The 16,198-nt window shown below is 41.2% G+C and overlaps 1 protein-coding gene across 4 annotated transcripts in view; it reads left to right on the top strand.

Annotated features, from left to right (window-relative positions):
- The window catches only part of jus (julius seizure), a 264,530-nt gene extending 258,231 nt beyond the window's left edge, over positions 1 to 6,299 (top strand). For 2 of the 4 annotated variants that reach the window (XM_071679660.1, XM_071679658.1), the window contains exon 7: positions 1,307 to 6,299. In XM_071679660.1, coding sequence (XP_071535761.1) covers positions 1,307 to 1,461 — 155 coding nt within the window. In that variant the 3' untranslated portion in view covers positions 1,462 to 6,299. Of the gene's footprint in view, positions 1 to 1,294 lie in introns of all 4 variants that reach the window. The other 2 variants (XM_071679659.1, XM_071679657.1) reach the window with 1 other exon arrangement.
- The last annotated feature ends 9,899 nt before the right edge of the window (positions 6,300 to 16,198 follow it).

Below are 16,198 nucleotides of genomic sequence, written 5' to 3'. Positions count from 1 at the left end.
TTCGCATCGAAAAACAGTATAGAAGACTTTTCCTCCGAGTTTCAGACTGAGCCAGTGCTATGAAAGCTTTATACTTTGTATTCTTTTTTTGTTCAATATTTTGTGATCATATAAGTGAAAGTCAGATGGTTTTAGACAAATCAAACTTGTGTAAGAATGTAAGTTTTTTTGGTACGATGTTGGATTAACATTTCTTCAATGTCAAGTTTAGTTGATGGGGCGAGAGTGCAAGTTGATGTGCGCAAGAATTAGAAATTAAATGAAACATTTGTGATTAAGGATGTGCTTCATGTTTGCGTTTCCTTTCAAATAGATCTTAGGTACAGCTCACACCACAAGAAGTGGAGGCATAGCTATTTGGAACAGGCTACACAATTATTGAGACACAGAATAGAAAAGAAATGTTACTTTATTGGGATTAATCTCTGTAGGATCAGTAGTTGATTTTGCTTTTTTTGTAACAAACTACCTTACTACTAAGTTATATTCTAGAATTGAGCACACAGTAGACACGCAAGTCGGAGCTTTTGATGGACTAGATTCCTGTAGTGACACTGCAAGAGTTAAGTAATCAAGCTTTGTGTCTAGCCTGGGAATGACAGTGTCCACCGTGAGTAGATACCGTAGCAAAAACAACACAGAGACGGGCCACTCTCATTTAGTTCAAGGTTTGAAGGTACAGTTTAGATGTACCGATAGATCAGGGCGCTCTAGGTATATCTGTGTTGTATAACTCCTGTCGAAGTCTTTGGAAGGAGAGAATAGAGTTTAAACAGTTATTCAAGACTCCCATTATACTTCACGAAAGGAGAGAATAAAAGTTTAAACTATTCAGTTCCTATTATACTTTTAGGAAAAAAAAGAGAGTAGGGATTAGATAGGTACTCAAACTCCTCTCAGTTTTAGGAAGGAGAAAATAGTTTAAACATATACTGAAAGTGTGTTATAACCCCTTTTATAGTTTTAGGAAGAAGAGAATAGAGTTTAGGTAAATATTCAGACTATATGGTATACCTCCAATTATAGATTTAGGAAGGAGGAAATAGTTTAAACAAATACTCAAACTGTCTTTTATTGATATAAACAAAGACTGGTCAAAACTGTAGCTCTCAGTTGTAGGGATTAGAAATATAGGTCACCATAGCACACTTATATATATATATATCTTGAGACATAGCAATGATTAAAGTCTAATACATTTTTATTCAAGCGTTCGGATGATGATATAGATCTAGGCTTTAGTTTGGGTAGGTAGTCATGGCTACAGCGTAAGGGCTGACTGAATAAGATATAGCTGATATTACAGGAGGCCGGCGCGGCAGTGCGCTGTCGGCTGCGTCCGCAACAGGATCTGCTGCGGCCGTCCCAGGAGGCCAAGCTGCATCCAAGACTCCAAGCCCCTCCAAGGACCCAAAGACCCCCAAGCCAGAGACCACCGTCGCCATCGAGACCGTCGACTAGGCAGGAGGGAGGGAGGGGGTGTCTTTTAGGATATAGTCACCAGCCAGCCAGGGGGGAACTCTCCCTGACGTCTCTGAAGACCTTTGGGATCCGACGGTCTTCAAGGGGCGAATCAATATACAGGAGAACCACCTCAAAGACATTTCGAAGGAGGAGGTTCTTGCAAGAAGGGAAGAGGAGGGGGTTGGTGGTTGGTTGGTGGTGTCATCGTCATCATCTCCAAGGGCCCTGCCAACAGAGGCACCGAGGACACAACGATGATCTCAGCAGCGAGGGAAGAGAGGCTCCTCTCTCTCTCTCTCTCTCTCTCTCTCTCTCTCTCTCTCTCTCTCTCTCTCTCTCTCTCTCTCTCTCTCTCTCTCTCTCTCTCTCTCTCTCTCTTTCTTTCTTTCTTTCTTTCTTTCTCATATAATACGTCCCCTTGTCAAACTCAGACCTACAACCTACAAAACAAAAAAATTGGACTAAGCTCAAATGTAGGAACTCGTGTGAGATAGGGACCACGAAAGTTATCTGGCTGTTTTTGTTGCCTTTTTTTATGTTGTTGTGTACAACAATTTGTTTTTCATTATGCTCTTGTCATCATCTGATGCCGATAGATTTGCAAGTCAATTGATGCAGTTTTCAGAGGTGTATTTACTCTTGCAGCTTTTTACTAGTAATTTAATCTTAGTATATATATGTAATGTAGTTATGTGACTGAGATTGTATGATGATGTGAGCGATACGGAGATCTGAGCGGGTGGTTGATCGCATTGGACCTTGTGTCATGGGTTGTGAGCACTGGATGTCAGGGCAGTTTATGTAGGGGTCAATCTCTCCCTCGACTTATGACCTAAGTTCACTGGGCCTCCTCCCCAAATCATGTAAAAAATAAAAAAAAATAAAAAAAATGCGACCAAATCTGGCTTAAGATTTCTGCTTTTTTATTAAGAGAGAGAAGTTACTGCAAGTTGACGCATCTTCATTCTAGTTAAGGTGTCGTGAGATAAGCTTCAATTTTGCGATTTCGAACATGGTGTCGTTCAGTTAGGCCAACCAGAGGGGTCGTGAACAGTCAGATATATATTCACTCAAGCTTGCTTCTCTTGCACAAAACAACCACCACATGAAGCTCCGAGGGTCCTGAGTAAGCCAACTTTATCTAGATTGAGCCTGTTTCACCAATCAAGTTAATATGTAATGGGAAAATCTCGAAAAAAAAAAAAAATAAGAAGAAATGATCCGGATTCACATTGAATGGACCGGATTCATTCTGATTGAAATCGTATTCGCTGCACACATCACTCGCAGTATTACACTCAGCTAAATCCATCTTCTATGCAGATCCTGTGACTTTTTTTCCCAAACTATATACAAAAAAAAAAGTATCTTCAATCTCGTGTAGACGTAAGTTGCTGTAACCATATTCCAGATCTGCTCCAGAGATTCGGATCGTTGTCTCGTAGTTTCCAACTCCTGTTGTCTAGGAAGAGGAAGTTTAGGGAGAGTTTCGTAACTGCCTTTTGTTTCACTTCTTTTCATTCATTCTTCTTATTTTTATATTATGATGGAGCCTTTGGTTTGTACAGCTCTGTACAGAATCGAAAGTGAAAGTTGGAAAAAAAATCATATATACATTTAGAAGAGTAGAGAATTTTATTCTGGAATATTTTCGATTATTAGCTCGATTGAGGATCTATAAACATGTACGGAATATAGAATTACTTAGAAAGCATTTCTATTTCTAGAATGTATACATGTAGTAATCCAGTTTGGTACTTACACATATAGATATAGATATATTATCATTAGTGTACTTATGACAGTGTAATAGGAAGGGAGTTAGACTATAGTATTCTTTTCATGGAAATTACTGCCACGATTAAGAATACGAATAACCATGTTTTGGCATATTAGCATAATACAGTAGAATAATTATCAGCTCTTATATATACATATTTTTTTTTTCCTTTTTCTCTCTCCCTCGCGTTGTCAATCGGGACATAAGCTTCAGTGATGTGTACTTCTATGTACTTTGTTGGTTTCCCTTAATTTGAGGGAGCCAATGGGCGCTCTTGGTCAGCGCCGATGGGACACTAAAGAAAAAAAAAATAGGAATTATATATCCTAATTCTTTTTCATGGTCATCTCAACATGTCATTACAGTCGGCGCGGGGAAAAAAAAAGTATCTTGCTATTCACCACTGCAATTCTTCCTTTTTATCAACTTCTAGCAAAAAGTGTCTCTTAGATACTCATTCCATTGTTTCAAGACAGCGAATTTTTCTTGAAGTGTTTCAGCTGGGAAAAAAAAATATAAAAAAAAAGCAATCTTGTTGATAGGAAAAAATACTATCTTGTTTATATAGTCTTTCACTAAGCATGTAACTACTTTTTTGTCCTCTTGATAACTTTCCTCTGTATGAAACACATTAGAGAGCCGATCGCCTCGAAGTCATTGATAATATAGTCTCGAAGAGAGTTTGGCTTCTTACAAAACAAGGGCCAATAGTCTGATTTCCTTGTCAGTATATAACATTATTTTTTTCGTTATAGCTACAGCAATGTGGAGGTTTATCTCGCTGTGAACGGGAATATATATATATATATATACCAGCTACTGATTGCCTTGATATGACACCTTTATAGCCTATCCCCCCACCAAAGGTACAACCATTTCTTCACAAAACGTGCAGCTCTTGTATATTGCCTTCTTTACACACACAGAATCAATTAGTAGTTTCTTCTCTTCATAACCCGTAGTACTGGAGATTTCTAGCGGACAATTATTATTTTTTTTTTCTTTCGGTGGTCGGTTGGTCAAGCTACGTGTAGCAAAGTTTTTATTTCCAAAAATAGAAAAAAAGAAAAAAATACGTAGTATAAGTTATTGATCCCTTGCACTATACTCCCCTTTTTTCCCCCCCATCTGAAATTTCCATTCCCAAAATACACATTAAAAAAAAATATATATATATATACATACATACCTAGGGTATAAGTTGCACTGCTGATAGTTGTATAGGATCTTAGAAATACTCAGTCTTTGTTTACAATTTTGACATTCCCTACATGGATTTATTGAAATATAATGATATATAATGCTTCGTGTGCTCTTCAAAATTAGAAGGTTTAGAGGACAATTCACTCTTTATCATGTATGAATAGAATAAAGTTACGTGGTTTTATCTTGAAATAATAATGTGAAAAAATGCAACAGTGTATCTTAATCTCGTGTGTCTCACGTCTGGGTTTGTTTTTCCTGTCATACAAGTAACGCCGACAGTTCCACGCGAGACACCCCTCTAGCTGAGCCATTTGTCGAAGAAAACGTACGGAGGGGGCAGCGTTGGGACGGGCAACTGACGGAAAAGAACATAAAAGTTATATATATTTTTTATTTTGGCTCTTATTTTCAGTGTTATGGTGCAACATTCCTCCTTCTTTTTTCTGAGATAATGGACAATTTTCGTCGTTATCTCGATGGCGAGTGTTAGACTTTACCATTTTATGTAGAGTGTAAAAGAAAATAAGATAAATTGATATCAGAAAAAGGGAAGGAATTAGACCTAGACAACGATAACTGTGTGATTATCACCATGGAATGAGATGTTTTGCCAAGTGTATTGTTGTACTGCCACACGTATTGATTATGTTTTCAATGTTTGTGTTATGTGAACTTTGTTGACAAAAGTGAAAGTGTTCATTTTGATTTAAACGTCGTCATTCATAGAACCGGGGAAGTTATATGAATGCGATACGGGAGATGTTTTTGATATACATATCTATCTATATATATAAGTCTTTTAGTAAATGTGTATATGTCCTTTGTTCAAAACAGTGTAGAATTAAGTCCAAGTGTAATCACAAAAAAAAAAATTCTTTCTTGTGCTCAACTTATGATATTGATAAGTGCTTTAATTCCTTTAAATATTTATATTTTTTTCTGATCATTTTGTGATATGGGAGACAGATGCTGATGGTCAGGTGTGTGAACTGAGAATACACAACAGAGCAGAACCTAATCGAAGTCTTCTGGGCTTCTTGTACAGCCTTGATGCGCCTCCTCTTACACTCATGGAGGTTCATCGAGCATTTATTTGGTTAGGTTCTCCTATGGTTGAAGGTTCGAGTTTTTGTCGAAGGTACACACGCTACCGGGGGAAGAGGTTGCGTTTGACTCCTTCGAGGTCATTGAAAGTTAGAGCAAAGGTCATAGAAAAAAAAGTATATATATATATATATTCACATATATATGGTTGTTCTGATAGAAGATACTGACCCTCATACTTGCAAATGTTGCAAAATATTAAAAAAGTATGGTTTATTTTGTACTCAATTAGTTGCCTATGGTATCATATAACTTACAACGAAATATATATTTTCATGGTAGTGCAAAGTTGGAGGAGTTTGAATACAGTCAGGATCAAGAGCTGAATATTAATCGAGGTTGACATTCTTATTAGGATGGTAGAATACAGTATATTGTTTAAAAATTCCTAATTTACTCAAAAGACCCAAAAAATAAAAATGTTCAAGAATTGGATAACCGCTCTACAGACAACGGTCTGAGTCGGACATCTTACCCAGTTTTGATGTTTGGTGTTTTTTCTGTTCGTGGGATTTCAGCTCTTTCATGTACAAAAGGTAAACTTGTAGTCACCTTCTTACTGTGAGTAGAGCGACTGTGTCTTACAGTTGCGTTACTCTCGTGTCTCATCACGCAATGAGTGATATTCCCATTTTCTATCTGTCTTATGGGTTCTGGTGAAGAGTCTTCGCCGAGAACAACACTGGAAGCTTGAGCCTTGTACTGAATATTTACAGTCAATAAAATTACCACCAAAATATTATGATCTGTGTGTTTTATTTCCACGTACTTTCATCCTGCTTTCTCATCTGGATGCGTCTGATATAGTTTTGATTTTCAGCGCTTGGAAGAGGGATACGTGTTCGATTTTGACATCTAAAGTCTTTTGATTTAATGCTCATGAATTACTGAGCTCAAAAGACAGAGGAAGTCTGTACTAGACTCATAGGAAAGTCGCTGCGTATAGTAGTGGGTCTACCTTACGATTAGGATGGAATCTAACCTCCCCTACCCTAGTTAGGGAGGGCTTTGTTATCCCTGAAGTTCTCTAAGTCATGTATGTTTTTAGCTTAAACCAATCCACATCTTGAGAGAAATTTGTTTCCTATACTTCAGCTCGCTTCTTGACAACTCTTATAGTAACAACTTGTTATTAGCATCTTCATACAACTTGAAATTGTTATGTTAAGTGAAAACCCTTTACAAAACTCTTAAAACAACACCACTGTTGTCCAAAGCTTCTAGGATATATATTGGTTTACCAATCGATCATTGTCAACTGTAGCCTCGTTTTTATAGAATGGATTTAAAAGGATTTAGACATGCATCTTTTATGGGGTTTAATCTTATAAAAGTGAAGTTTCAGAACCCTTTTGTTCTGAAGGGTATTGAAGTGACATTTCATATTACTGAAACGAACTACAAACTAATTGATCCACACATGCCGAAAATTAAAAAAGATATAAACTTTAGTTTATGTCTTCTTTAGTTACGGGGGCAAATACAGTTACGAGATAGATAGATAGATAGATGAATAGATTTACAGCGAGATAAAAGTAGTTGAATGTCATCTTTGATGAACACTAAACAAGAAAGAAACAACTTAGAACCCTTAAGACTAAGTGGTAAGCGTGATCCATGAAACTAAAAGATTTCGTACAAAATATCTATGAGATCGTCCGATTGTCGAAAGCTTTTAAATGCATAAATAGATATGAATCAAATGGGAACGAATTTTCACACGAAAAGACTATAATGAAAAACAAGGATGATATATAAGAAGAAAAAAAAAAACATCCAGTTGATGGTTTTCGTGGCAAAAACCTGAATCGTTTAGCAAGCGGCAGTTCGGTAATTCGGTGGTGCAATTTGCGGTGCTTTAGAGATTCGAGGCTTCGAAGCCTGCGTTAAAGGCAGGAGAAGGAGGAGGAGGAGGGTCAGGGTCAGTATTCTTAAAAGCTCGGGAGGTGAAACTGGTCGTCATGGGAAGAGACTGGTCGTGCTTGGAGAAGTGAGTGGTCGCACTCGAAATTGTTCTCAGAGAAACACCGACGCTGCCTTGCAAGACAATGTTCAAGGGTGAGTATTTCTGTGTTGCTTTCTGGGAATGGAAAGCCACGACTTGAACAAGGAAGCTGATGAACTACAGGAAACGTAATAACAAAAAGTGAGATTCAGTGTTGTTTTGGAGAAATTCTAAGTGATTTTATCCAACGATACTTAAAATTTTGTTTTCATATTCTTATTCTTTTCCACATACGAAGTATAAAAGCCTTCAGACGTCAAATAATTTCTATTTAGAATGAGTCAATATCCTCTTTTTCGTCTTCTCCTCCCGCGATTTGGTATAACCGAAGAGAATAGCTGGTATACGGCAGGAAATGATACATCTCCTCTAAGAGTTGGTGTGAATCGGTGGAGCCTTACTTGGTCTCATAGTGACGTGCCGTGAGCCGAGACGGTAGGAACTGGACGCTTGACATTATCGTCATCACCAGACTGACGTCATGTCTTCAACCCCCACCCGCATTACAGGGGAGAAAAAAAAAAGAGCAAGGCCACACAGCCTTTCCTCCTGCTTCCTTGGTTGCAGCCTGAGGTGAGCGAGCGAGGCATATCAATGTCAAACGAACGAGTGTTTATTCATTATACATCAACGGGAAAGTTTCTTCATATTTTTCCCCCCTTTAAGGGATGTGTGTTTCAATCTTCCTTTTCTTCCTGGGCAAAGAACTTCACCACCATCATCACTCCTCCCTCCCTCACTCCCTCCCTCCGCCCCGTTTACAAGCGCCCACTGCTGTGACATTTACAAGCTGACCCTCCGCCAACTAGCATGGGAAGGACCTATCATGCAGCAGTGGTCCTTGGGTTTCTGCCCTATACACAAGAGGCGACCTTGCCATTTGCATGGGAAGTGACTGCTTTGACGGTTGCTCTTCAGGCTGGTAAGGCGAAAAGAAAGGTGTATGGCTCGAGAAACCCCAGCTGTCTAAAGAAAAGCAGGTAAAGAGGGGTTTCTTTTCCATTCTCACTTGTCTGGAGACTATGTTCCTCCGGGAGACGATCGAACGACATCTCTCGTCAACCTACCGTGCACACAGTCCCTCCTATACAGTAGTCTATAGCAGGATAAGAATGCCCTTGTAAACGGCATTTCTCCAGTGTCTAACATCTGCTTAAATGCCCATCTGGAAACCAGTCCCCAGCATGCGCCTTCAATCCACATCCGGATCATATTCCTGTTAAACCCCGTCAAATATTTGCTCATGCCTCTCCGTAACCAGACACCTCATACCCCATCTTTAACCTACAGACCATACGTTTTCCATTACTGTTTCCCAGGTTTACTGTACTCCTCACCGGATATCGAATCATTCATTCATTACTGGTCCCTCCCCCGCCCAACACATTCCATCACGAATGATCTAAGTGTCTCTGGTATCAAATGCCAATCTCTGCCACCACACAACCACCACACTCCTCTCTGCCACTCACGCACCTGGGGCCCCTCGCAGTATATGATACACCTGCACCCACACAGTCTATACCGTCTTACATGACTCTCCCTCCCGCGAATACAGCTGGTCCTCGAACTGAGCTCTTCATCCCGCGAATACAGCTAGCTGGTCCTCGAACTGAAGTCCTCAAACAGTTTGAGGTTCATCAACCATTTGTATATCACGGGGAAGGAGTTCGTCACTCGTTCTTTGATTAGCTATCTGGAGACGCTAGAAGTAAGGAACATGTGACTACTATAGTACCCTCAATCAACAGAGTTACACGAGTTTGTCGTCGATCATCGTTGAAAAGACGTTTGCACAACACTCACATTTACAGTGAATAGACTCGAGGCCTTTGTGACATGCATGACGGAATGTGTAATAGCATTCATATGACTATTTTTCTCTGTACGGTGTAACTACGGGGGTAAGAATCCCCACCCCAAAACAACAGCATTTAGGCACAGGGGTGTATCGTAACACACGTAGGAGGCGAGCGTCTTTTCGACACACACACACACACACACACCCTCCCCTGTAGGTGCGCGGGTCGAGGTCTCCTCGGTACTCGATATGATAACTGATATCATCAGAGCCAAGACATAGATATCTTTCGTAGCTGGGAGGCGCAGAGTGTGGTCGGGAGGGGACGATTCGTTACGTCGGGGTTCGCAAGACGACGGAGGGAGGGAGTGAGGTATTACATGTGAACGCTCGCACACACACACACACACACACACACCGCCATCGTGTGCCTCCTCGCTTCTCCCTCTAAAACGACCATTTTACGTCCCTGACTGTGTAACGAGGACAGTGCTATGGATCGTATGCGTGGATTCTGGTTACTCATACTCGTACGGCCGATGATCACGGTGTTGGGAAATGCCGACAAGACCCAGAGTGTAGAACATTTGGGAACGGGGTGGGCGGGGGGAGGTGGCGGAGGAGGAGGAAGAGGAGGGAAGGGGGCAAACAGGTGAATGTCGAGTTATCGTGTATCGACCAACACTGCTTTATTTGCCTAAACCAACTGATGGTCTATCAATCAGAGATCATTCGTGTCGTATCTAAGGCTATATAAACTGACAAATACACACACAAGATGATAAATGCGTTATCGTTTTCTCTATCGTCAGATTTATTCAGTAGCGATTATCACGAAAGTGAACGCTGGCAACTACACCGGGTATCCCACAAGGTGAGGCTTCGCCTCTTACACATCGGGTTAGTATGGGATTGCTGGTGAAGGTGGAGAGACGACGGTTACGTCGCTCCCGGATACATATATAGATAATCGTATATATTATTAAGGGACACGAGTGATGAATAGAATATTTACCCACTAGATTTATTTTGGAAAGATGAAACTGTGATAACTGTGCCATGTTCAATTAAACCCCCGGTCGGAAATACGTGTCGAACTATCAATTTGTGACAGGAGATCGATGTGTACTTTTGTCTTATTTTGTAAATACTTTTCGCCTCCTTTCTGAAGAATGATTGCTGAGTTCTATGTGTGTGTCGTTACATGGAAATACTTCCCCATGAGTGATGTGTTCGTGTTGACGGATGAAGTAAAGTGAAATGTGAATTTGAGATCGTGACAACTCCATAAGTAGATAAGGGTAGTGGATGACAATGGTCCTAAACATCTATTGTGTCTTTAGTGTATGATGGGATTTCATGTCAGTGCGTTAGGGGAGCAGTCCACGCTAGATGCATCGCCTGAGCATAATAAAACACCTGGAAATCATACCGTGCGCAATCGGATCCGTATTTATCATGTCTAGAATCCGGGTTCGTCTAATGTTGACAAATAACAGTTCGTGTGTTGACATTGGCGGTCACGTTGACCGGCAACGTCATCTGAGGTTTGCACAGTGACGCAAATGTGTAACAGAAGTGTGCATGACCGTGTATACGCAGTTATGTACAGCTGTGCATGACACTCACAATGAAAACTGGACTCATTTGAAGTGTATACAAGACTGTGCATGACACACACAATGAAAACTGGACTCATTTGAAGTGTATACAAGATGACAGGAAGTGTTTAAAGTGGCTTTAGATGATGTCTTCACATGACCAAAGATCTTTCAAGCCGTGTTGATAGATCCCAGTGTTGAGCTGCCTAAATGGCTAGAAAATGCCTTGACAATCAACACCATGTCTTTGCCAAATGCTCCACCCTTTCCTGACGTTTACAGAATTTCGTATCTTAACGTAGACAGTCGGAACCACTGCCGAGTCTTTCCGAGGCCTACAGACTAGGTTCATATACCCCGTGATGTAAGAAATAAGACATAGATCTTCGCCACCAGTCATGGAGGACCGGCCGAAGAAACCCCGAGTGACGTACACTTCAACAGCATCGTTTGGAAGGGCAGACAACACCAGCAGTAGCACCACACCTGCGAGGGAGGAACTCCTTGCTTCCTCCTTGCCTCCCTCCTCATGCAAGGCCCCTGCCGCATTCCCCAGGAGCTTGACAGCTTCCTCCATCTCCTCCAATGATACGATCTACTCCTCCACCTCTTCCAAGGACACGGCCTCCTCCTCCTCCTCCTCCTCCTCTATTCTTAAAGGCACGACGACCCAGAGCCTCACAAATGCTTTCAACAGGACCTTCACGACGGAGGTGTACTGGGAGGTACACAAAGCCAAGTACCACTTCACGAAAATATCCAGCTTGGACACCTCGCTGGAGGACTTGGAAGGCACGTCTGAAAATGACGAAGGGACGTGCCTCGAGGGAAGCGGCTATGAGGACGATGTGGCGGACGATAACGATGAAGATGACGATGATAATGGCAATGATACGTTCGATGGCGAGAGTGACGGGGAGACAGATAAAAGCAGTGGCGAGACGGAGTCCACCCTGAGGGAGAATAGTGCCACTGATAACGGGGAGGAGTCTATACACAATGGTTACCTCAGAGAAATAGAAGGGTTTGAGATGGGGTCGAGGATTAGCCTGAGTGGGAATTACTACAAGGAGAGATATACCATAGACTACGACCAGTCGGGGTGGAGAGGAGTGGAACTCTTTATTAGAGAGGGTGACGATCTGAACAAGCCACAACCATGCACTGACCCGCCCTGGAACAACAGGGAGATCAATGGAACGAACGGTAACGCAACAGTAAACGAAACCACAAACGGTGAGATAAGTCTTGAGGGGACAGATTATAATGACACTGATATTGGTGAAACAGACTGTAATGAAACGGATATTGGTGAAACAGACTGTAATGAAACGGATATTGGTGAAACTGACTTTGATGGAACAGATATTGGGGATAAGACTTGCGATGAAACGGACAATGGTGACACAGAATGGGACGAAACGGACATTGGAAACACAGAGGGCGATGAAACAGACCTCGACGATACGGGCTTCGATGTCACGGACGTAGGGGATACAGAAGCCAACGAAACGGACAGAGGAGGCACGGACACTGACGAATCCGGCGCACGGAAAACAGCCGAGGAAGACTCGCAAAAGGACAGGGAGAAAACACGAGGAGCTCAGGATCGACAAGGCAACGTCGTCAAACCTTTTCACGGAGAGGTAGAACTGGAGAGGCCCTGTAAGCAGAAAGAACCACCCAAGCAACAGAATTCAGGTGCCAAGTTAGAAGTGGAGGCTCAACAGCGGGAGAGGAAGTGCCAAAGAGTGCACCGCGTCTCCACGCGAGCCAGATGGCAAGCCAAAGAAATGGTGCCACCCCTCAGAAAGCTATCGGAGACGTCTTCCATGCAGGATTCATTGTCCTCGGAGCTGGAATCGACGTCCTCAAAGCAGGAATCGATGTCTCCCTTGCACGAGCTGACGTCCCCTACGCGGGAAGCGGCATCGGCTATGCGGGAGATGTCTATGATGCGTTCCCGGTTGGTCAGTCTGCGGAAGATCATCCACGAGAAGAACGAGGAGATTCGAGAGCTCAAGGCCCGAATCAAGGTCGAGAAGACGAATTCCAGGACCAGGGAGCTGATGTTGCAACGGGAGAAACAGGTGAGTGTAAGGGAGTAGCAGAAGGCGAAGAGAAGGAATGGTAGTAGTGAGCAAAGTATAAAAGGCGAAAGATGAAGAAGAGTACAGATTAATTCTAGAATTAGTTAGGTCAAAGGAATAGTTGTGGGTTGCGAATCCGAAGAAAGAAAGTAGGAAGAGAAGGGATAATGGGGTAGAGAAAAGGGTTTACAGAGGAGAAAATTAAAAAAAATATATTGTAGAACTAGAATGGCATGAAAGACAGTAGTTTTATGGAAAGAAGGATTTCGGAAGTTGAAGGAGCATAACCGGAAGACAAGCGGAGTCACCCATAACAGAGATGATGTAAAACATTAAGGCGTATCTAGATGTCCCAACACATTCGACCTTCTTCATTTTGAAAGACGAGTATCTCATTTCCTTCAAAAGCTCTTGTATTATTCTCTTCTATCACTTCTTCTCCATCTCATTAGCCCTCCTTATAGATCATTTAAAGCCTCGACTCAATGAAGAACTTTGACCATGACCGGAGCCTTGAAAGGGAAGAGGGACGAATGGGTGACAGGCAGAAATAGATTTAGATCAGATGTTAGACAGGATTCACTTAGGTTCAGGGAGGTGAAGGTGGTGTCATCTATCGCTCCAGCCGAGGGTCGTGTCTTTGATGTCACCTTCTGCTTCTAGAGAAGTGAAGGCTAGGTCTCCTGCGCTCCTTTCATGCAAGTTGAATAGATAGATAATTAGATGACTATATATTTTATCTATCTGCTTATAATTACCCCAGAACCTCTTTCTGAAAAAGAGTCATTGCGTTACTTAGGACTTCTATCTAAAGGCTTTCGCAGCACCAAGGCTGCGCCACTTCCAGTAGCATGGAAATGTAGGTTCCTTTAAGGTGAGTAGTTCTTTGATGAGATTATGCTCCCAGTGATACAGCCTTACCAAAGATGACTTTACACTCGAGGTGTAACCGCGACTATGCAGATTTCGGTAATGCCTATATATATATATATATATATATATATATATATATATATATATATATATATATATATATATATATATGAAACAGGTGGGGAAATCTCAGACGTGTGATCATGTGGTAAATGGCGAGTTCACGGTCGCCACGACTCGTTGTGAAGAATATTCTTGATTCATATATATTCCATTTTCCTCTATAGTTCAATCTATTTGTCAGTCTAATAATTTTTCTATACATATATACATTTCTAAATGGTAGGGAGCCTTACAACTTCACGCAGTTGCAACATCTGCGATATAATCTTTAGCCTCTCTCGTGCGGGACGATTTAAATTTGTTTTCTCTTAAATGTGGATCAGTGCGCGGGTGACATATATATATATATATATATATATATATATATATATATATATATATATATATATATATATATATATATTCAAAGACAACACAGCAATGGAAAGCCGAGCGCAATGTGGGAAAACTCAGAACATAAGAAGTTTCGTCGCTTTTTAATCCAATACGTAATTTGTACGAGAGTAAATTCACAAACGTAATTTTGGACGACAAGAATGATTTAGAAAGTACACATTTCCAATGTATCTGCTAAAACTTTAACGATGCCTTTAATTGTGTAATAGTCTTTCCCAACGTACTAACAATGCTTCTAATTGCGTGGCAGTCTTACGTAGCCTATTAAGTTTCTATTTGATTATTAGAACAAATTGTATTTCTTTCGTTAAGATCTCTCGTGTTTGGCCAAGGTAAACACTACAGAGACCAGTCTGGCTAATGCAGACCCTTAATCGATGAAGGAATTAGTTAGTACACACACACATACACACACACACACACACACACACACACACACACACACACACACACACATCTCGTAGCGAGTGCTGGATTATCACTGTGACATTTCTTTCGTTTTATATCAGTGGTCGACATACCTCAGTCATGACCACGTCGAGTGGAAAGAAAATGGAATATGAGGAAAGGAATGAGGAAGTTAGTCAGAACGCCTTAGGTGATTAAAGTTATGACTCATAAAGGTGGAAGGGTTACAGGATGAAGGAAAGACCAAAGGAGGAAGAGATATCCACAGCTTTTGCTATTCAAAGGAAGGAAGGAAGGAAGCAAGGAAGGAAGTAAGCAAGCGTCATATTCCTTCATAACCACGGTATTCTTATGTTGAATTCATTACCGATAGATCGTTGAATAAATGTTAGCATAATGAAGGCCAGTTTGTTACAGATTAGCATAACTCAAAAAACAAGGGAAGCATTTTGAAGGTTATCACATTATAGACTAGTATGATGAAAGACATCATAATGACCAACTTTATATTGAACCTTAGTGCGTTGGAGAAAGAGGCAGGCTTAGATGTATGAACCTAGCGACGCCTTGTTATTCATCAGAGCAGGCCAGAGGTCATCCTAGTAACGTCACAGTGCGTTCCCACGTCGTCACACCGTTATCCCATGGTACATAACTTCACCGCTCGAGGATGAGGTTGGGGGTGTGCTGCTCCTGACATGATGGCACTGTATAGTAATTCACTGAAGGTCCTCCACTGCCAACGTCTATTACACAGGCGAAAAAAAAAAAAAACTGTACGTGTGTCACCCATTAAGAGGCTGTTATTGCAGAGGAAACTCATTCCAGTTTTTGTCTCATGTAATTGTTTGTTTGTCCTTCGTATGCCCAAGTAGCGGTACTGTCGCTCGCTCTGTTGATCACCAGTGATAGATGGTAAATATCTGTGTTGAATAGGGCAAGGGGCAATGAGGTTCCTTCGATACATGTTGGAATTAAGAGTTTAAGGGATGTGGTTATTCTTGAGAAAATAAACAACTACTTTAGAAGTAAATTCCTATATATATATATATATATATATATATATATATGGCTAGGTAATTCATAAGGTGTGCACTGTGGGGTATACTTCCAGAACCAAGGGATAGTTTACATTAGGTAGATCTGATAAATGTAAACCATTTAAGTACAATTCGTGTCTGGGGATGATGACAGGGCATTACATACGTTATCATAAGCAGTAGACTTACACGGTAAAACAAGAGAACATCAGCGGTCACTACAAATTCTCCTTACCTTTAGGGACGCCAAGATTAGTCAGATAGCCTATGCTGAGTCCTTACCAAAACACTTCGGCCTCCCTAACTT

Source organism: Panulirus ornatus, chromosome 30 (assembly GCF_036320965.1).
Source record: "Panulirus ornatus isolate Po-2019 chromosome 30, ASM3632096v1, whole genome shotgun sequence".
Lineage (NCBI taxonomy): Eukaryota > Metazoa > Arthropoda > Malacostraca > Decapoda > Palinuridae > Panulirus > Panulirus ornatus.
Note: the sequence above shows the minus strand (reverse complement) of the source record. Positions and strands in the feature narration are given on the sequence as shown.